We start from the raw sequence: 21645 nt of genomic DNA, 5'->3' as shown, positions 1-21645 counted from the left end.
CCCCATTTACTCCTCCAATGGAAAAACTCTACCGTTCAAGATTAAAGCTCATTCTACACGATCCCAGTCTACACCTGTTTCCTTCCAAGCCAGAGCTCCAATTGACAGTATTTGTGCAGCAGCAACCTGGGCTACCCCTCATACCTTTATCACTCATTACAAATTGGACCTGACCTCAAGGGGTAGAGCCTCCTTTGGTTCCACGGTACTCAGGAGTATTTTCCTGTAAGCCACCCAAGAAAAAGGTGCTAGGTACGCTGTCCCATATGCAAGAATGGAGGCGAGATAGGACTACAGAACATAAAGAAGTTATGTACTCACCATAACGTTCCATATTTGTAGTCCATCTTGCCCTTCATTCTTATGAACCCACCCACCTATCCCCATCCTGGAAGGATCTGGAGACAGGATAGTATTACCTTGGTAGGGTGGAGACCTTTCATCATTGTTGTTCTTTCCGGATAACCTTAGTTCTGTCTTTTTGTAGTTTAGCAGCAAACAAGATCTGGGGATTGTACTAGTGTACTATGGGATACCTACCTAGCCACGAGCCAACTAAGAGACTTTGAGCTTTGTAATAGGCAACGTCGGAGCAGAGGATTGACTCCTAACCCATATGTAAGAATGATGGGCGAGATGGACTACCAACATGGAACGTTATGGTGAGTACATAACTTCTTTTTTTTCACACCCACTTCTAAGTATATAAAAGCTGATACGTTTAACACTGTTAAAATATTTCCGATTTTTTGTTACTGAGGATTGCTTGTCTATGACGAATACATGCTTGTTTCTTTGGAACACTACCGGGTTTCATGATTTTTGGAAATTACTGTGATTGAGCTCATCAACTAAGTTTTAAGACCACTAGTTTCTCTCTTATTTTTTTTTCCTCAACACTCGTGGTGGTGAGGTTGGAACTAGACAGATTCCTGTACTTGTTAATTTTTTTTATTTCTGTCATAAATGTGTACAACTGGAAGTTTTTTCTTCCCATAGTCAACTTAAATGCCTAGCAATAGGTTCATTATGTTCATAGGTAAGTACTAGGTTTAGCTGTCCTTGCAGGCTATTTTAAGCCTAGTCAATTTCCCTTTTGCATTCTTGAATTATCCTATCCTGTTTGGTGTTAGACTGGCCTTATATTGTAATAAACAAATATCACAAAATAAAAACACTCCAGTGATGGCATGATAGCAGCTTAATGAACCCGAATTAACTCCAAACAAAGCGCTTTCACCCCTATATAACAGCCTTCATCACAATCTGAAAAAAATCATTTCAAATTTACTTAAATATTTGGTTTCCAAATACAAAACTAACAGCAATTATCTAATAATTAAAGGTAGAGTTAAAAACATTTTAAATGATTATTAAAAAAGTATGTTGAAATAAATATAAAATTAAATGTGTAAATACACTGAATTACCAACACACACTACCATAATAATACTCCTTGACAAAAAAAAAAAAAACTCGAAACTTTTTTGTCTTTACTTTTAGCACACTCGAAAAAAGAAACGTGATCATTTAGACCACGTTTAACATCTGCAGTTAATTTAATTTGCCAGGTCAGTTCTCTCTTTTCAAGTACACAACCCACATCTCCACCAATCTCTTTCACGATTACCTTATTGAGAACAAAATGCCTTACATTCCTTAGTGTGCTAAACAAAGTATTTGATGACCTCCCCCTTCTTGTATCATACAGGTGTTTGTAGATCCGGTCCTCAACCTTCTCATGGTCTTCTTGACATAAAACGGTGGATGTGTGGAACTAATTGCCACATATACCACTTTTTGGTGTTACAACTGCAAAAGCCTGGACAGGCTAAAAACCTGTCAACCCCATAAATTGAAATGCAAGGACCATCATTAACAAACTTGCACACTTTTCAGGTTCCACATTTAACCATCCTAGATTTTGATCTAGCGAAACCAACCCCAGACCTTTCTCCATCCTATCCTTGATGCTTTTACCCCTGGCAAAGTAAGCATTGGGGTTATCCTTACTTTCTCTTTTAACTTTGGGGTGAAACCAGATCCCGTGTTCTTCTCAAAATTCTCATAATCAGTGGAGCATCTCTCTTGAAGGGTATGCCCATTGCACTTTTCATGTCCACACGTCTATCTTTTACCCTCACCAAAGATTCACTCTAATGGTGGGACTGAAACCTTGCCTTTAAAATAGGTCAGAATCTGATCTTCATTCCTTTTTTCACTTCTTCACTAATCACCTGAACAGTACCTAAAGGGTAACTTCTACATAAAAACATTTTACTTAACTGGACCATTTCTTAAAAAAAATATTTTCACAACTAATCAGTCTAGAAAGTCATACCATTTGAACTTTTAACTACTCTCTTCTTTTGAGAAAGGGGGTGACGACTCTCAAAATGAGGAAATAAGTTAGGGTATGTCTTTTGCCAGATGATTCTAGAGTACAAGGCTTTGTCAATTTCATCCTTGTACAACAAAACATCCAAATAATCTAACTTTTTAGCATCCTACCTGTAAGTCTTTGTGCCTTTCGGCTTTTCCCGGTTAGGGCTCGCCACAGCAGAACTCCGGTCCGCTAATGATTGGCAGTTGATTTTTACGTACCGGCTTGCCAGGCCTGACTCACAACCTTCATCGAAGGTACGCCCATTCACACGTCTCCACGCAGAAGACGGTCTAGCTGAGAATCGAACCGGACAGCGTCTTACTGTGAGGCGAGTACATTTCAAAAAAGAAGTGGAACCCTCTACAAAATCGACAAATTCTGTAATGTAGGTCACCTCTGCCTTCCAAAATGTTGTCTAAAAATAAAAAATACATTATGTGTTGGGTGAATGGAGTAAGAAACACCACCCATTTTTCCCATTCTGCCAACACAAAATTAGCATAAATGGGAATACATTTGAACCCCATGGCAACTCCTGACACGTGCCGAAAATTTTCCCCCTCAAAGAAAATAAAATTGTTCTGAATTTGATTCGGAATCATTAGACTCCTGTCACACCACCACTGGAGTGTTTTTGTTTTGTTAGACTGGCCTTAAACATCTCTTGGTCAATACTACCCCTAGTGAGAATGCCTTAAACATCCCATGGTCAATATTACTCCAGCTCAGAATAACTGGAATCATACACTAGATAATTTGAAGGGACCCTTGCATGGGATAAAGCATTTAGGAGAGGCTTCTGTTCACTAGTAGTGCAGGTGGCAGTCCTGGAGTAAATTTTCTATAATCCATCCAAAGATCCACACGATGCTTGAATATGTATGGGATAAGCTTTATTTTACATGGATGGGGAGTCTGTTCCAGAGCAATGGTATCCTTTGAGAGCTGCACATGTTCCTCCAAACCATACTGTTGATTTTCCAAGACAGGTTTAGATCCCTAGACCAATTGTTTCTGATGCCATTTGACTTGCTGATGTGTAACAGGTCCATCAGTATTGGGTTGGAGGATATGTTGCATGCAAGACATAGGTCACCTATTAGCAGTCTGTATGACACTGAACAGGGTTTTGAGTTGAGGGTTTGTAGGACATGTTGTTTAGGCCTTGTACCCTTTTAGTAAGGGATCTCTGTGGGCATTCTGGTTGTTGCATGTGTTGAACAGATACATGCCAAAGGGGGCATTATATTAAATGACTGAACCAATGAGGGCCGAGTAAAGGGGGACAATGACATCTCTAGATCTAGACGCAATACCATTGTTTATAAGCTGCGCAATACAAAAGGACTTTCTTATGACAGTGGACATGGTTGAAGTGAAGTCACTGTACAAATAATTTTCCAGACTGTGAACTGTGTCAATTCTTAGGGGTGCATTGCTAATGTGGTAGTTTCCTGGGGTAGATGGCTTTCAAAGGATGTAATAATGCAGTTCACAGTCCACATAACACTAAGACCTGGAGGTGGGAGAAATGGACTGTAAATATAGTCATTGCCTTGAGTACAAGCAGAGGTTAACTACATACAGGCCAGGATCTTATGATGCAAGACAACCTTGCTCACTAAATAACGAAATTCCTAAGCCCTTTAAAGTTGGAAAATGGCTCAACACTGATGAACATCCAATGCTGATCCAAATAAAGTAATATGTTGCAATGGGCAAACGGATAACTTCTCCCATTTGACAATAACCGCCTTATAGGAATGTCACCCAAGGGGATGCCTGACATAGATATAACTACCAGCAGCAAATCATCCACACATGGGAAGACTAAAGGATGGTTCTGTTGCAAACAGTCTGCCACCATGGCCAACACCTCAGTGAACACCCCATATGTGTGTGTTGGGGGGGAGGGGAGAAAACAGACTAACCAGTAACACTTTGCACTGAAGGTGATGGTTACCCAGATGGAATCAGACAAACCTCTTGTTTGCAAACACTGAGCATCCTGAGGTGGGCACATCCCCTTTTCCCCAATAACTATACAAAACGTCACATAATCGACTGGTAGACTGAAAGACAGGAATAGACTTTCATTTCTTCTTCCTGCATTAAAACGATCTCTACTGTCCATCTAGTCACAAGGGACTGAGACTGAGCCAATAACTTCAACCAGACCAACTAGCATATTAGACAGATGAGATGGACATTAACTGAGTCGTTCTAGTATGCTGCCTATCTTGAGAATGTACTCAGATTTTACCCTTCCACTTGAGCTCATGTACAACTGAAGACGATGATTTGAATGACGGTGTCTTGCTTGATGAGCAGAGAGTAGGACAGCTGTAGTGAATTCTGAGGAGAAGTTGAGGGTGGAGACCTTATATGCATTCTATTTTTCCCTGTTACACATGAGATTCTTTAATTGGCACTGTGGCTGGGTATTCTGTTGCACTGCTTCTGCTGCCATCAGGTTCTGAGCAGTGAAAACAGCTTCAGCTTTGTATCACTAATATCCCAGGATTGTACAAGAGAACAGCCAGCAGTAGATGCAACTTGTGACTGTGAGCTCAGGCAACAAGCAAAAGAGGTAAACCTTGTGGTGGTTCTGACTCGAGATCTGAAGACTGGTATCATCACACTAAGAGGGTCTGTGCTTCTGAGGTACTAAATACGAGAAATGTCCAAATTATGACTACTGGAGGAAATCTGCATGGCATAACTGGAATAAACTCAGGACAACAGGGGTGCACATTCCTTAATCTCTGTGTTTGAAGCTACTTATGAAGGACCTTTTTGCAACAGCTGCACAAATGGCAATGAGCTGATGCCTCAAACATCACACCTGCTGCAGAGAGCTGCATGCAGTAAGCTACCCTCAATTCTGTCAGACTTTCAAACTATTTTGCATACATATTATCCTCCTTAAATTACTTATCCCTGGGGTGATATGCACAGAAACGTTCATCTTAACTCTTCCCATCTCAGCCTCATTTTCTCTCTGAAGTTCAGTGCTTATGCATCACATTACTGCTGTATGAAGCAAAAGTAACTATGGTAAAGACAAATGACTAACTAAATCAGTTTACCCAGCTTTCCTAACTATGGTAAAGACAAATGACTAAATCAGCTTGGTAAAGACAAATGACTACATCAGTTTACCCAGCTTTCCTGAGTAGCCTTGAGACCAACTTGTTCACCTTACTGCCAGTCATCCAGTCTTCAAATTCACTATTACCAACAGATTAAAACTTAGCCTGCCCCAGCACGGCTCCTGCAGGTATTGTTACCATTTTATGCAGCCTGCAGCTTTGCACTGTTCCAGACTCGGACAATAACAGAATCACTAATATAACTCTGTCAATACTGGGGAACATCATTACGCCTGTAAAATAAAGTTCATCAGAAGATCTGTGCATTTCAGCTCCTACAGCACAACAGCCTTCTTGTTTTTAAGGTGATTAGCAAGAAAAAGAAAATAAACTTACAGCTAAGTAATGTGTAACATCATTAACTGGAATGCAACTAGTCTCAGGGGCTCCAGGATTTCCACAGTTAACATCACCTGCAATTTCCAGAGAGACACCATCAATCCATAATTCCAACTGCATTGCAATGAAAAACACTCTTATGCAGGACATGTTAACAACATTTAGTTATCTTTTGTTTTATTCTAGTTATTCATTTTTTCTGTATCAGTTGTTTTAACCAATATGTCAACTTGAAATGAGACGAGTTTCTTTCACAATCACAACTGATTTAAAACACTACTGAATTACAATATATGTGGACAAACTCCAGAAACATCAAAACCTATATAAAGTGCATTGCAAAAAAAGTTTATCAAAGCAATATGACACTGTAAATGTAACAACTGTAGAACAGAATGGAAATACATGTAAACAGATGCCATACAATTGTTTAGAATCTCAGTACACAAATGGGGTCAATGCAAAGGAGGAACCCTCCTTTCCCCCAGGGTGAAGTGACACTGGAGCAGATTACAGCAGAGAGTCGATTATCCGAAACTTCAGTTATCTGAACAAAGCTTTCCAAAGTTTTCAGGTAGGAAAAATCATAAAATCTGAATATGTAAACATTATACATATTCTCTTGTGCGTGTTGTTTGAGCTTGTAACCAGTTTGCATGTGGAAAATATTCTTTATTGGCCATTGAAATCGGCAAATGGTTAAAAAGTGTATTCTTTGTATGCAGAAAAAAACCCAGGATTTTAAAAGTTTTTGTCCAGTTCAATTATATGTTTGATTATCCAAACTACCCAAGGTCCCAAATTGTTCGGATAATAGACTCCATGCAGTATTTTAAAGGGAAAGTGTCAAGATTCCCTGCAGCTCTCATTGTTTTGATTAAGCTGGTAGGTCAAGTGACACTATTGTTTACATTCAGACAGCTTTTAGTAGGACAGCTCAGGTTTCAGCACCTTGTGGGAGGGTAATTTAACACTTCAGGAAATGCTAACAGTTTCCTCTGCATGCTCTTTTATTTACAGCCCCATGGGGATAGTAAAGCCTTATCACCTCACTCTGAAATGTGGAGAAGAAGTGCTTATATCAGCTACTCACGTTTGAGGCAGACACAATTGTGATTTATTTTTTTTTTAATATTTTCTGCAACACAGCTGTTTGGGTGCACATCTACTGGAAAAGATGTAATGGCTTTCGGATATTGGCAAAGGCTCTTGCTACCCCCATAGTGCCTTTTTTAGGCAAGGCTCAAAAGACAAACCCACCTCCATAGGTATCACAAGGGTTAAGAAACTAAGAGTAATGCTACTCAACGCCAGAAGTCTAAACCTCAAGATGCACGCACTTGAAACTCTCCTTAGCATGGAGAACATCGATATCTGTGCAGTAACAGAAACCTGGTTCAGGGCTCCCGAGAGCACCCCAGCACTACCAGGTTATACCTCATACCATGCTTTTCGGCCCCAAAACTTGGACCGAACCACAAAAGGAGGGGGAGTATCGATATTCATCAAAGATACCCACACCTCCAGGTTGGTGGCTAAGCACGAAGCATCAGAGACTATCCATGTGCAACTAACAGTGGGTAAAACTGCCTTCCAGTTTATAGCCTGCTACAGACCACCCTCCCAAACCCAGGAACCCCACTCGGCCTTCCTGAGAACACTGGAAAATATGAAGGTCTCTCCAAACACCATTATATTGAGCGACTTCAACTACCCAAACATAGACTGGGAGCATTACTCTAGCTCCAACACCCTAGCCCAAAGGTTCCTAGAATTCATAAACTCAAATGCTATGGAACAACTTGTTACCACTCCCACAAGAGGGGAAAACATACTGGACCTGATCATCACCAACATGGGGACTCTATGCTCCAGACCAGAAGTGCATCCCTCACTGGTAAGATCAGACCATAAACTGATCTCACTGGATATTCACATCCCGACCCCACCCCCTGCCCAGAAAACCACAGTGAAAACTTCTCTAAAGCAAATTTCACACTCCTCAAAACCGAGGTGGAATACTTCAAAGCCCCGGGCCTGTGGAAAATACGGCCCAGACCGCAGAATCCTTTATAAATGCATTCTATGAACACCTTCAGGAATGCATGGATCATGCAATCCCAAATAAAACCAAGACCCAATCCTCCAAAGGCAGACGTCCTGTCTGGTGGACCCCAGCCATAAACAAACTATACAACAGAAGGAGGAAGCTACTACATGATAGAGCAAAATCCCAAAAAGGGAAGGCATCTCTGATCAGTATTAGCAAAAAACTAAGGGCACTCATAAAATCGTCCAAGGCCAGCTTTGAGAGAAAAATTGCACAGGAAAGGATAATCACAAGGCTTTCTTTAGTTATGTTAGGAACCTGGGTGGGAATTCCCAGATATGCTCAGAATTAGTCCAAAATGACAAAAAATACACCGAACCCACAGACATTGCCAACATCCTAGCTGACAGGTTCAGCGCAAACTTCTCCCCCCCCCCCCACCAAAAGGGCAAATATCTATCCCAGCAGAGTGCTGCCCCCCTGACATCTCAGATGCTCAGTTAAGAGCCGCCCTCTCCAAAGCAAAAAACACAGCATCAATAGGACCAGACGGTGTCCCGGGCTGCGTCCTACATGAACTCCAAGAAGAGCTAAACCCAAACATAAAACTACTGTTCAATCTCAGCCTTACTACAGGACATGTACCCAAAGAGTGGTGTACAGCAACAGTGGTCCCTCTCCACAAGGTGGTGCCTCAATGGACCCTGGAAACTATCGCCCCATAAGCCTGACTAGCTTGGTCTGCAAAGCTATGGAAAGGATCATCATGGACCTCATAAATAAAGATATTGGGGACCTACAGACACTGGATCCTACCCAGTTCGGCTTTGTTAAGGGCAGATCCTGCCTCTTAAACCTGGTCGACTTCTTTAAAACAGTCACCAAGGCCATTGACGAAGGGAAGGTGGTCCACACAGCCTACCTGGACCTCGCAAAAGCCTTCGATACAATACCCCACTCGGGCATGCATTATAGATAAGCTCACCAGCTTAAATATAAACCTCTATGTCACTAGATGGGTTGCAAACTGGCTCAAGGACAGAACCCACATGGTTAGAATTACTGGAGCCATGTCAGACTCCAAACCAGTTACAAGTGGCGTCCCACAAGGATAAGTCCTGGGACCTCTCTTGTTTGGTATATATTTCTCAGAGGTACAGGCCAACACAGAAGGACTGTGGCTGACCAAGTTTGCAGATGACTGCAAACTGGGCGCCATAATCGACTCTCCAGCCGACACAAGCATCCTCCAAAAGGACCTCATAGAAACAGACAACTGGTGCCAGAGCCATGGCCTCAAGCTAAATGCCAAAAAGTGTATAGTCATCCCCTTTGGCAAAAACAAAGTGCCCACAAATTACCACATAGGTGGTAATCCATTAAGTACAGAAGAAGTAATTAGGGACCTGGGGACCCAAGTTGATAGCAATCTCTCATGTGACAACCACGTGGCCAAAATGGTTAGAAAAACATTTTATATAGCCCACCTAATCATGAAGGGATTCATATCTAGATTAGGGGAGGTTATCGTGCCTCTTTACTCATCAGGCCCATAATCGAGTACAATGCCCCTTTTGGGATGTACCTTACCAAACACCTGCAGCAACTGGAAAGACCCCAAAAGTACCTCACCAAGAGGATCAAAGGGCTCAAACAGATGCCATATGCTGCCCGGTTAAAGAAACTCCAGCTCTACTCAGTGGCATACTGCCTGCTCAGAGGCGACCTGTGCCTGACATATAAAGCCATGTCAAACCCGGAATTAAGGGACATGCTGCACCTCAAAAAAATCCAAATCCCATCGAGCTACACACCCGAGAGACTTGAACCTCAGCACTGAAACAAATAGGACATGCTGGAGGGACAGATTCATAACCCAGAGGCTCCCTTCACTCTGGAATAAAATCCCAGTCCAGGTTAGGCAGAGTCCCTCATTGACTCTCTTCAAGAGGAATCTTGATGAGTGGATGGGAGATAGTACAGTTTTGTACCTACCATAAATGTAGATGTCCGAACAGGATAGCATCTGCAGTCATAACAAATGGGTTGTCCTGTCGTCAGGCAGCCCTTCGGTCGGCCGGATTCCAAAGTCTGGGTCTGGCCTCGGCTGGTGTCGCACTTCACCCGACATCATCTCTGCTGGTCTTCGGGTATAAAGGCATCAGCCGACGCCATTTTCCTCAGTGTTTCTTGCCCCAGATGCCAGTTGCCCTCTTGGAAAACTAAATTTTGGGTAAATGCCTATGTTTCCAAAAAAAGGATAGGCAAACACAAAAAATAAGCATGTATGTACATATATACAAACAAATACACCATAAGAGATCCCCCCCCAGCTAGCTATTAGGAGGGTAAATACCCTAGGAATACCACAGAGGGGAAGGTGGGTGGGTAATCCTGACTGCAGATGCTATCCTGTTCGGACATCTACATTTATGGTAGGTACAAAACTGTACTATGTCCTTCAAGGATGCATCTGCAGTCATAACAAATGGGTAGAATACCATAGCCAAACTAGGGGAGGAGGAAGAAGAATTATGGTGTAGTTAGGATCCCTTGCAATACAGCAGTGGCAAACCCTGCTTGGGATCTAGAGTATAGAGATAAGTTATAATGCTTGGCAAATGTATGCACGGAGGTCCAAGTAGCCACCTCAATAATGTCCTTGGTTGCCACTCCTCGTAAGAAAGCTGTGGTAGTGGCTGTAGCCCTTGTAGAGTGAGGTCTTATGTTCTGTGGAATTGGCTTTCCATGGTAGGAGTAACAGAATCTGATGCAATTTCCTATCCACTTGGAGATTGTCTGTTTGGAAATTGCTTTTCCTTCCCTTCCTGTTGCATAGGCCACTAGAAGCTGGTCAGTTTTTCTATTGCCCTTGGTTCTGTCCAGGTAGTAGCGCAACTGTCTATGTACATCCAAGGTATGCAGCAGTCTTTCCCCCCTGTTCTGTGGATTGGGAAAGAAGGTAGGTAGGTGGATTGCCTGGTTTAGAGACACTCTGGATACCACCTTAGGCATAAATGTAGGATTAGTTCTCATGGATACTCTATCTTGATGGAAGATTAGGAAGGGTTGTACTGCCATTAAGGCCTGTAGTTCAAACCCTTCCTGCTGAAGTAATTGCCAGTAGGAAAGCAGTTTTCCAGGATAGGTGTTGAAGATCTGCTGTTGCTGCTGGTTCGAATGGAGGGAGTGTCAATTTTTCTAGCACAAAGTTCAAGTCCCATGCTGGTAATGGTGGTTTCCTAGGAGGTTTTACATTCTTGATTCCTCTGAGGAACTGCCTGAGTAGAGGATGTGAGAAGACAGGGGGATCAAAGCTGTATTCTGCAGAAATAGCTGATGCATGTATCTTGATGGAGGAATAGGACAGGCCTGTATGGAGAAGCTCTGCCAAATACTCCAGGATGTTGGCAATATCTATCTTTGACACATCTTTTCCTCTTTCAGTGCTCCAAATGACAAACCTTTTCCATTTCCCTGCATAGTTCCTTCTTGTAGAAGGTCTGCGGGCCTCCAGGATAATGTCTTTAACCCTTTGGGATAAATCTGGGTTAGTTGCTGTTATGTAATGTCCCAGGCAGTTAGTTGCAGAGTTTTTAGATTTGGATGCATGATGTTGTAGTCGTTCTGAGTTAACATCAAAGGCATCAGGGGTAGTGTCCACGTTCTCCCCCATGACATGCTCCTCAGCAATGGATACCAGTGTTGTCTTGGCCAATTTGGAGCTATCAGAATTATCCTTGGACGCTCCTCTTTGATTTTCAGTAGTATCTTGTGCATCAAAGGAAGAGGTGGGAATGCATATGCTGTCAGGCCTTTCCAACTGAAGGATAGAGTCTCCACCTTCCATGCAAGTGGGTGGTATGTCCTTGTGCAGAATTTCTTGAGCTGGTGATTGAGTGGGGATGCGAATAGGTCTATTTGTGGCATTCCCCATTTCTGTGTGATGGCCTTGAAGATGTCCGGGTGTAGCATCCGAGGTAGTTCTGCTTAACATGTCTGCTAGGATGTTTTCTTTTCCCGGTACAAATATTGCCTGTAACTGAATGTTGTAGCTCAGAGCCATATTCCATAGGTCCAGAGTCATTCGGCATAGGGGGTATGAATGAGTGCCTCCCTGTTTGTTGATGTACCACATGACTGTGGTGTTGTCTGTCCTTATCATCAAATGGCCTTCTTTGAGGAATGGTCTGAAATTCTGGATTGCTAGTTTTACTGCCAGCATTTCTTTTTGATTTATGTGCAGGTGCAGTTGATCTGGGGTCCATAATCCTCGTATGCATTTGTCCAGCATGTGGGCCCCCCAACCTAGGTCTGAGGTGTCCGTTGTGATGGTTTGGCTTGCTTGAAAGTTGTGGAAGGGCAAGCCTGGGTTTGACTGGCATGCTTGAGCCCACCATAGGAACTCTTGTTTCAGGCATGGGATTAGTGGTATTTCGGTTTCTAAGCTGTGCCTGTGTTGAGACCATAAATTCTTTAGGTACCACTGTAGTTTTCTCATATGCAATCTGGCATGGGGACCAGGATTATGCATGATGCCATGAAGCCCAAGGCCTGCAGTACTTTCCTTGCTGTTAGTTTGTTCTGCTTTGTTAATGCCAAGAAGTAATGAGGGAGTTGTTCTTGTTTTCTGCAGTTAGGAATGCCATCTGTTTTACTGTGTCCAATTCTGCACCCAAGAATGTTTTGGTTTGGGATGGTATTAGTCTTGACTTTTTTAAATTGACTGTGTATCCCAGGGCTTGTAGTAAGCAAATGACTCTTTGTAAGTCTTTTGTCAGCTTGCTTTTGTTGTCCGCTTGTATCAGGCAGTCGTCCAGGTATGGATAAATTTGGATTCCCTGTAGCCTGCAATGAGCGATTACTGATGCCAGGCATTTTGTGAATACTCTGGGCAGTAGATAAGCCAAAGGGCAATGCTGAGAATTGATAATGCTCTGATCCTGCAAGAAATCTGAGGTATCTTCTGCAATTTGGTCGTATGGGGAAGTGCAGGTATGCCTCCTTGAGATCTAGAGTTACCAGCCAACACTCCTTGCCCAGCATGGGAAGAAGTTGCTGTAGGGTCAGCATTTTGAATTTTGGGACAATGATGAATGTGTTTAAGGCGGACAGGTCGAGAATAGGTCTCCAACTTTTCTCTTTTCTTAGTACTAGGAAGAGTCTGGAGTAGAATCCTTTGCCCTGTTCCTGTTGGTGGTACTCTTTCCACAGCTCTCATCTTTGTTAATTGAGCTATCTGCTTTAGAGCTTCTGTTTTCTGATTTGGAGGTAGGTTTGGCATTCCTCTTTTTACTGGTAAGGTGTGGAAGTGAAACCTGTAGCCTTGGTCTATAGTCTGCAAAATCCACTTGTCTTTTGTGATATAGTGCCAATTTTTTGAAAATAAGGCTAACTTTCCGCCTAAGGGTGCTGCTATTTGTTCCCTGGTAGGCGGAGTCAGAGCCAAGTCACTGTGATTGTCCTGTTGCAGTGGCAGTGGTTGTGTCTGTGCCTCGCTGGTTATTGCCTTGCCACTGGCGTCCGCTGTAGGCACCTCCTCTGGATTGATTTCTGCCTCTGGAACGTCTATTCCTGCCTCTCTGAGATTTAGAGGAGTCTGGAAAGGACCAATTTTTGGAAGGCCAGTTCCTGCTAAACCCTGGGGGCTGAACCTGTAAGAAATCTTTAACTGTTTGTACAGATTTTGCCTTCTCTTCCATTTTCTTCATTACTTGCTGAGCAGGAGAACCAAATAGACTGGCCTTATCCATAGGAGCATCTAACAGCTTTGCTTTAACATGATCCGGCAAGACCTGTTCTTTCAACCATGCATGCCTTCTTATAACTGTGCCAGTCATGGCTGATCTAAATGAAGCCTCCAGTGCATCATAGCCACATTTTAAAGAATGGTTACTAACCTGCTGAATGTTATTCACCATTTCTAAAACAGATTTCTTATCTAAGGAGTCATCAGAGGACAGTTTCTTAGTTAACTGATCAAGCATAAACTCTTGGTATTGGATCATATGAAACTGACAGTTCAAAGCTCTAGCTGAGAGAGTAGCAGAGGTGTAAACTTTTTACCCCATCTCTCTAAGGACCTGGATTCCCTTTCAGAAGGAGAGGGTTTTTGCTGAGGTCGGCTACTGCCTTAGGTCCCTGGGAGATAGTCTCAGGATCTGCAAGTGGGGCCTTGTATAGGTGGTGATGAGTGTCCGGTACCCTGTAAAACCTATCTGGTTTGGCAGGGGCTGGAGGTAAGGTATCAGGAGCAGTGCAAACATCATTAAATGCATCATCCACAACAGGCAGAACTGGAGGTATAGCTAAGGGCCTATGTTGCGGTAAGTGTAGAAAGGTCCTAAGCCTTTTCTTGAATCTGAGAAATCTTGTCCCTGCCATTGGAATTGCTCTCTCATGGCATGTAAGGTTTCCCCAAAGGAAAATTCCTCTGGTGGAGAGGCAGATGGAATAGATTCTTCAGCATTGGAATCTTCATAAGTAGAAAAAGGAGCCTCTGGATGGTCTGTAATGTCTGAATCATCAGAAGAATCATCTGAGGACACTGGCTCTGGGGGCTCTGCTCTAGGTCTCTTTTCTGGAGGCTGAGAGGCCCTGTCTGGGTGAGATTGGGATCCCCTTATTAAAGAGATGAGATCCTCAGCCAGAGTAAGCATTTGAGAACTGGAACTGGGCCTGTGTGAGGGGGCTTAACAGGCACTGATTTAGCAGTTTTGGCTGCTTTAGCCCTGGCAAAGGCCTTAATAGACATGGCTGCAGGAGGCCTAGCAGCACCACGTGCTGGGGTAGAGACATCCAAAGGGATGGTGTCTGATAATTCTATAGGAACCACATTAGTAGGCAAAACTTCAGAGGCCGATTCAACTAGGGTAGCAGGAGCCTCGGTAGTAGTCATGGATTCGGCTGAAGATTGACCCGTTTGCTCGGTTTCGCCCGAAACCGAGTCACTCATGTTTGCTTAACCGTGGTTTCGGCGAAACCGGACCGCGAGTCGGTCTTTCTTTGCGCTTTTAACAATTTGAGAAGTCGGAGGATCCGGCGGCATAATGTACGCAAAATCTGAGCCGAAAAACTGTTCAGCAAACTCCGACCGACGCCTAAGCGTTCGTCGGTTGAAGGAAGCACAGGCTAAACAGGCTGCTACGTCGTGGTCTGGGCCTAAACAAGGTAAGCAGTAAGAGTGGAAATCTTTATGAGGTATTTGTTTCCCACAAGTTAAACAGTTATTTACTTTTTCTGACATCGGCTGAGGCAAGAAAGAGTCCCCAACGGGGTACTTAGCTTTTTAGAAGTCTTCGAAGTAGTATTCGGTAGTAGTAATCTCTGGAAATGACCGACCGGCACTTGCGAACAGCTTCTGCTTCGGGCGCCACACGGCAAGAAAGACTGAGGAAAATGGCGTCGGCTGATGCCTTTATACCCGAAGACCAGCAGAGATGACGTCGGGTGAAGTGTGACACCAGCCGAGGCCAGACCCAGACTTTGGAATCCGGCCGACCGAAGGGCTGCCTGACGACAGGACAACCCATTTGTTATGACTGCAGATGCATCCTTGAAGGACATCATAGGTTTACCCCGGGTATCACTTCTGTGTCACTGTTAGACAGAGGCACAGTATACTAACCTTGAAAAAGGGCATAGCAAAATTAATTTAAAATGGGTGGCGAAAGCCAAACGTACTCTGCCCTTAGGCACAGATTTGTCAGTTTATTGCTGTAGTGGGTCCTACTGCTGTTTGTTACATGAGAAAAGGGCACCAATAAGCATGTCCTTAGATGAGCACTGCAGGATGCATTACTGCTGGCGGAGGACTAATCAGAAAGTACAGTTGTGTACTTACCATAAATGTAGGAGTGTATTCACTGTTGCAGTCATTACACTTGGGTTATCCTGCTGGCAGGCGACCCGTAGTCGGCCCAAGTTCCAAAGTCTTGGTCTGGTGTCAGTTGCTGTCGCCTCTTCCCTGACGTTAGTGCGCCACGGGTATAAAAGCTGCAACTGACGCCATTTTCTTCAGTTTTTCTTGCCCCAGATGTCAGGTGCCCCCAGATATGAAGGCTGTAAAGACAAAAATATGCCAAACAACCACGCATATATCAATAAAAAACATTTCCTTCTTCTAAAAGCAAATACACCACATAGGTTGTAAAGAGCTGAGAAGTACTGAATAGTCCCAGCAAAGAGGGGGATGGTGGGTGGGTAACCAGGACTGCAACAGTGAATACACTCGAACATCTACATTTATGGTAGGTACACAACTGTACTATGTTCATCATGTTTCACTGTTGCAGTCATTACACTTGGGTAGAATCCCAAAGCTTAGGCAGGGTGGCTGGGTCTAGATTGGATTTGGTGAGGCTAACAAGCCCTGCAGAACTGCAGTGGCAAAGCCTGCTCTGGATTTGGAGTAGAGAGGTAGGTGGTAGTGCTTGATAAAAGTGTGCACTGAACTCCAGGTTGCAGTTTCTAAAATGTCTTTGGTTGGTACCCCTCTGAGGAAAGCTGCTGAAGTGGCTGCTGCTCTGGTAGAGTGAGGCCTGATGCCCTTAGGCACAGATTTGCCATGTTGTGCATAACAGAAGCGGATGCAGTGTCCTATCCATTTGGAGACTGTCTGCATTGTAATAGGTTTTCCTTGTGATCCTGCAGCATATGCTACAAACAGTTGCTCAGTTTTTCTGAAAGCTTTTGTTTTGTCCAAGTAAAAACGTAGCTGCCTGTGAATATCCAAAGAGTGTAGAAGATTTTCCCCTTTATTCTGTGGATTTGGGTAGAAAGTAGGTAAATAAATAGTTTGGTTTAAGGCCACATTGGAGACCACTTTTGGCATGAATGTTTTGTTCATCCTTAGAGAAACCCTGTCCTGGTGAAAAATGAGGAAAGGTTCCACAGCCATCAATGTCTGTAACTCTGAAATTCTTCTTGCTGAAGTTATTGCTAGGAGCAGAGCCCAATTTTCCAGGACAAGAATTTTACATCAGCTGTGCTGGCTGGTTCAAAAGGAGGCAGAGTTAGTTTTTCTAAAACAAAATTGAGGTCCCAAGTAGGTACTGGTGCTCTCCTAGGGGGTCTTATATTCTTTGCCCCTCTGAGGTACTGTCGTAGTAGAGGATGTGAAAAAATAGGAGGATCCGTATTGTAATGAGCTGAAATGGCAGGGGCATGGATTTTAATAGAAGAAAAAGATAGGCCTTTGTCCAACATCTCAGTCAGGTATTGTAAAATCTGAGGCATATTAGGGACCAGTGGGTCGAGCCCTTGTGCCTGGTTTCAAGCACAGAATCTCTTCCATTTTTCCGCTTAAGATTTCCTAGTGCTGGGTCTCCTGGCTTCCAAAATTACATCCATAACAGCTTTAGAAAGAGATGCAGTCTGAGCGGCTACATTATCTGTCATGCTGCCAGGTTTAAGGTTCTGAGTTGACTGTGCAGAATCTGATTGTTTTGCTGTGTCAGAAGATGAGGGATTTGAGGAAGAGGCCAAGGCGGGCCTTGGGACAAAATCTTCAGGATTGGGTACCAGTGCTGGCGTGGCCAGTCTGGTGCAATCAAGATCATTTTTGGCCTCTCGTCTGACTTTTAGAAGCACCTTGGTGAGAAGAGGCATCGGAGGGAAGGCATAGACTGTCAGATTTTTCCAGCTGAAAGATAGAGCATCCACTATCCATGCTTGAGAGTGATAAGTCCTTGTGCAAAATTTCTGTAATTGGCAATTGTGAGGGGAGGCAAATAGATCTATGTCTGGGCGTCCCCATTCCCTTGTTATCATGTTGAACACTTGTGGATTTAGCTTCCATTCAGGAGGATCCACGAGATTTCTGCTTAGTTCGTCTGCCAGTGTATTTTCTGCTCCTGGCAGGAATTGAGCTTGCAGATGTACCTGGTAAGTCAGTGCTGTGTTCCACAAAGTCATGGCTTGTCTGCATAGGGGGTAGGAATGTGTGCCCCCTTGTTTGTTTATGTACCACATAACTGTGGTATTGTCTGTCTATTAATTGTCCTGGATGTATAAGGTCCTTGAAGGCTGTCAGGGCATTTTGTACAGCTAGCATCTCTTTTTGATTGATGTGAAGATGCAGATGTTCCTTGGGCCACGTGCCCCGAATACATTTTCCTGCCATATGTGCTCCCCAGGCGTAATCCGATGCATCCGTTGTTAATGTCTGCCTGGCTGTAGGTAAGGTGAAAGGCTGTCCCTTGTTGTGGTGACAGGTCTGTGACCACCATCGAAACTCCTTTTGTAGGCAGGGAATTACGGTTATGATTGTCTCTAGGCTGTGACAATGCTGAGTCCAAACACTTTTCAGATACCATTGTAGTTTCCTCATATGCAGTTTGGCATATGGAGTTAGTAGAATGCAAGATGCCATGAATCCCAGGGCCTGCAGAATTTTTCTTGCAGGGAGCTGGGTCTTTGTTGCCATCATTTGAAAGTACTGAGTCAGTTGCTTTTGTTTGTCTGGTGTGAGATAAGCCATCTGGGTAGTTGTATTCAAGCTTGCACCCAGGAATATTATCTCTTGAGAGGGCACTAGTTTTGATTTATTTTCATTTACTGTGTACCCTAGGCAAATTAGTAATCTTTTTACAAACTCCAGGTGCTTTAGAAGAATGTCCTTGCTCTCTGCTTGAATAAGGCAGTCGTCCAAGTAGGGATATATTTGAATTCCTTTTTGCCTGCAAAATGCAATTACTGGTGCCAGGCATTTTGTGAAGACCCTGGGCGCAGTAGATAAGGGCAGTGCAGAGAATTGGTAATGCATTCAACCGGCTATAAATCTGAGGTATCTTCTGCACGATTGTCTGATTGGGACGTGCAGGTATGCCTCCTTGAGATCCAAAGTAACTAGCCAAGCCTCTTTGCCCAGCATAGGCGAGAGTTGTTGTAGTGTTAACATTTTGAATTTTGGAACATCCAGGAAAGTATTTAGGATTGACAGGTCCAGTATTGGTCTCCATGCTTTGTCCTTTCTGGGGACAGGTCCAGTATTGGTCTCCATGCTTTGTCCTTTCTGGATACTAGGAAAAGTTGTGAGTAAAATCCTTGGCCCTGTTCTTCTTGTGGGACATTCTGAATAGCTACCATATAGTACAGTTTTGTACCTACCATAAATGTAGATGTTCGAGTGCGAATACAGCTGCAGTCATAACAGATGGGTTATCCTGCCATCAGGCGGGTCCTCGGTCGGCCGAATTCCAAAGTCTAGGTCCGGCGTCGGTTGTCGTTGCTTCTTCCCGAACGTCAGTGCGGCAGGGGTATAAAAGAGCCTGCCGACGCCATCTTCAGCTTTTCTTGCCCCAGATGTCAGGTGCCCCCAGAAGGAAGGCAAAACATAAACTTATGTAATAATGCAATATAGAATAATCAAAAAAACAGTAGTTTGCAAGCAAATACACCATAAAAGAATACCCCAATCAGGTTGTATGAGAAGGTGTTTGTCATAAGGCCTGTCCTAAGAGGGGATGGTGGGAGGGAAACCTGGACTGCAGCTGTATTAGCACTCGAACATCTACATTTATGGTAGGTACAAAACTGTACTATGTTCATCGTGCATACAGCTGCAGTCATAACAGATGGGTAGAATCCCAAAGCTAAATAGGGGTGGCAGGCACTAAGTGGAACTAGGAGGAGCAAGGATGCCCTGCAAGACTGCTGTGGCAAAGCCCACTCTAGATTTAGAGTAAAGTGGAAGGTGATAGTGTTTGGAGAAAGTGTGCACTGAACTCCAAGTGGCTGCTTCCAAAATGTCCTTGGTAGGAACCCCCCTGAGGAAAGCTGCAGAGGTTGCTGTGGCCCTTGTGGAGTGGGATCTGATGCTTGAAGGCACAGTTTTTCCATGAAATGAGTAACAAAAGTGTATGCAGTGGGCTATCCATTTTGAGATTGTCTGTTTGGAGATAGCCTTTCCTTGAGCACCTGTAGCATAGGACACAAACAGTTGCTCGGATTTCCTGAATGGCTTTGTCCTGTCCAAATAATAATGAAGTTGTCTGTGAATGTCCAAGGAATGTAGTACTCTTTCCCCTTTATTTTGTGGGTTAGGGTAAAAGGTAGGTAAGTGGATAGTCTGATTCAAGGCTACACTGGATACTACCTTTGGCATAAAGGAAGGATTGGTTCGTAAGGAAACTCTGTCCTGATGGAAAATGATGAAAGGTTGCACAGCCATGAGGGCCTGTAGTTCCGAAACCCTGCGTGCTGAGGTGATAGCCAGAAGGAAGGCTGTTTTCCATGACAAATATTGTAGTTCTGTTGAAGCAGCTGGCTCAAATGGAGGCAGGGTCAGTTTTTCCAATATGAAGTTGAGGTCCCAAGCAGGGACTGGTGGTTTCCTGTGGGGTTTTATATTCTTAGCCCCTCTGAGGAACTGTCTTAAGAGAGGATGAGAGAATAAAGGAGGATCTGTGTTGTATTGTGCAGAAATGGCTGAAGCATGGATTTTGATGGAGGAGAAGGAAAGTCCACTGTTTAACATCTCAGCTAGGTACTGTAATATTTGAGGTAAATTTATTACCCAAGGATTCTGGCCCTTTTTCTGATTCCAGGCACAAAACCGTTTCCATTTGGCGGAGTAGGCTTTTCTAGTAGAAGGTCTTCTGGCCTCCAAGATGACATCCTGCACCTCCTTGGAAAGGAGGGTCTGTTGGGAAATCAAGGGATTCTCCATGCGGCTAGATTGAGGGTTTTGAGCTGGCTGTGAGTTTTGAAGTTGTGCTGGGACAACAGAAGAGGCACTAGAGGCAGGATCCATGGTGGGGAATGCGTCAGGCTCTTCAAGAGTGGATACCAGTGTTGTCTTGGCCAGTCTGGAGCAATGAGAATCATTTTTGGCCTCTCTGCTCCGGCTTTTAATAGAACTTTGGGCAGCAGAGGGAGAGGTGGAAAGGCATAGACTGTCAATGTTGTCCAATTGAAAGAAAGTGCGTCCACTTTCCAGGCCTGCGGATGATAGGTCCTTGAGCAAAATTTTTTCAGTTGGTAATTTCTGTGGGTAGCAAAGAGATCTATGTCTGGCTGTCCCCATGCCGGAGTTATCTTTGCGAAAACTTGAGGATGCAACTTCCATTCGTGTGGATCGGTCATATTTCTGCTGAGGCTGTCTGCCAGTGTGTTTTCCTTCCCTGGCAGGAAATGTGCCTGAAGTTGAATTTGCAATTCCAGAGCTGTGTTCCAAAGGGACATGGCTAGTCTGCACAGGGGGTATGAATGAGTTCCCCCCTGTTTGTTTACGTACCACATCACTGTGGTGTTGTCTGTCCTTATCAATAGTTGGCCTGGATGCAGTAGGTCTTTGAAGGCCATAATAGCATTTTGCACTGCTAGCATTTCCTTTTGGTTGATGTGTAGGTGCTTCTCTTTTTGGGACCATTTTCCCTGAATGCACTGATCTGTCATGTGCGCCCCCCAGGCGTAGTCCGAGGCATCCGTTGTGATGATTTGATTTGCTTGAGGTATGCAGAAGGGGAGACCTAAGTTTCTTTGGCATGCTTGAGCCCACCACAGAAATTCCTTTTGAAGACATGGAATGAGTGGTATAATTGTTTCCAAACTGTGGCTGTGTTGAGACCATAAGTTTTTTTAGGCACCATTGAAGCTTCCTCATATGCAGCTTTGCACATGGGATCAGCAGGATGCAAGATGCCATGAATCCCAGAGCCTGCAGGACTTTCCTTGCAGTCAGCCTGGTAAAGGTTGCCATTTTGCTGAAGTATTGA

The 21645-nt window shown here is 43.9% G+C and overlaps 1 protein-coding gene across 1 annotated transcript in view; it reads right to left on the bottom strand.

Moving 5' to 3' along the window:
• Window positions 1-21645, bottom strand: part of LEMD2 (LEM domain nuclear envelope protein 2) — a 592375-nt gene that overhangs the window by 386008 nt on the left and 184722 nt on the right. The window contains exon 4 of the mRNA XM_044076486.1: window positions 5875-5951. Coding sequence (XP_043932421.1) covers window positions 5875-5951 — 77 coding nt within the window. The remainder of the gene's footprint in view (window positions 1-5874; window positions 5952-21645) is intronic.

The sequence above is a fragment of the Protopterus annectens genome, chromosome 7.part0 (assembly GCF_019279795.1).
Source record: "Protopterus annectens isolate FY-2018-M chromosome 7.part0, PAN1.0, whole genome shotgun sequence".
Taxonomy (NCBI): domain Eukaryota; kingdom Metazoa; phylum Chordata; order Ceratodontiformes; family Protopteridae; genus Protopterus; species Protopterus annectens.
This window is presented reverse-complemented; position numbering and strand designations above follow the sequence as displayed.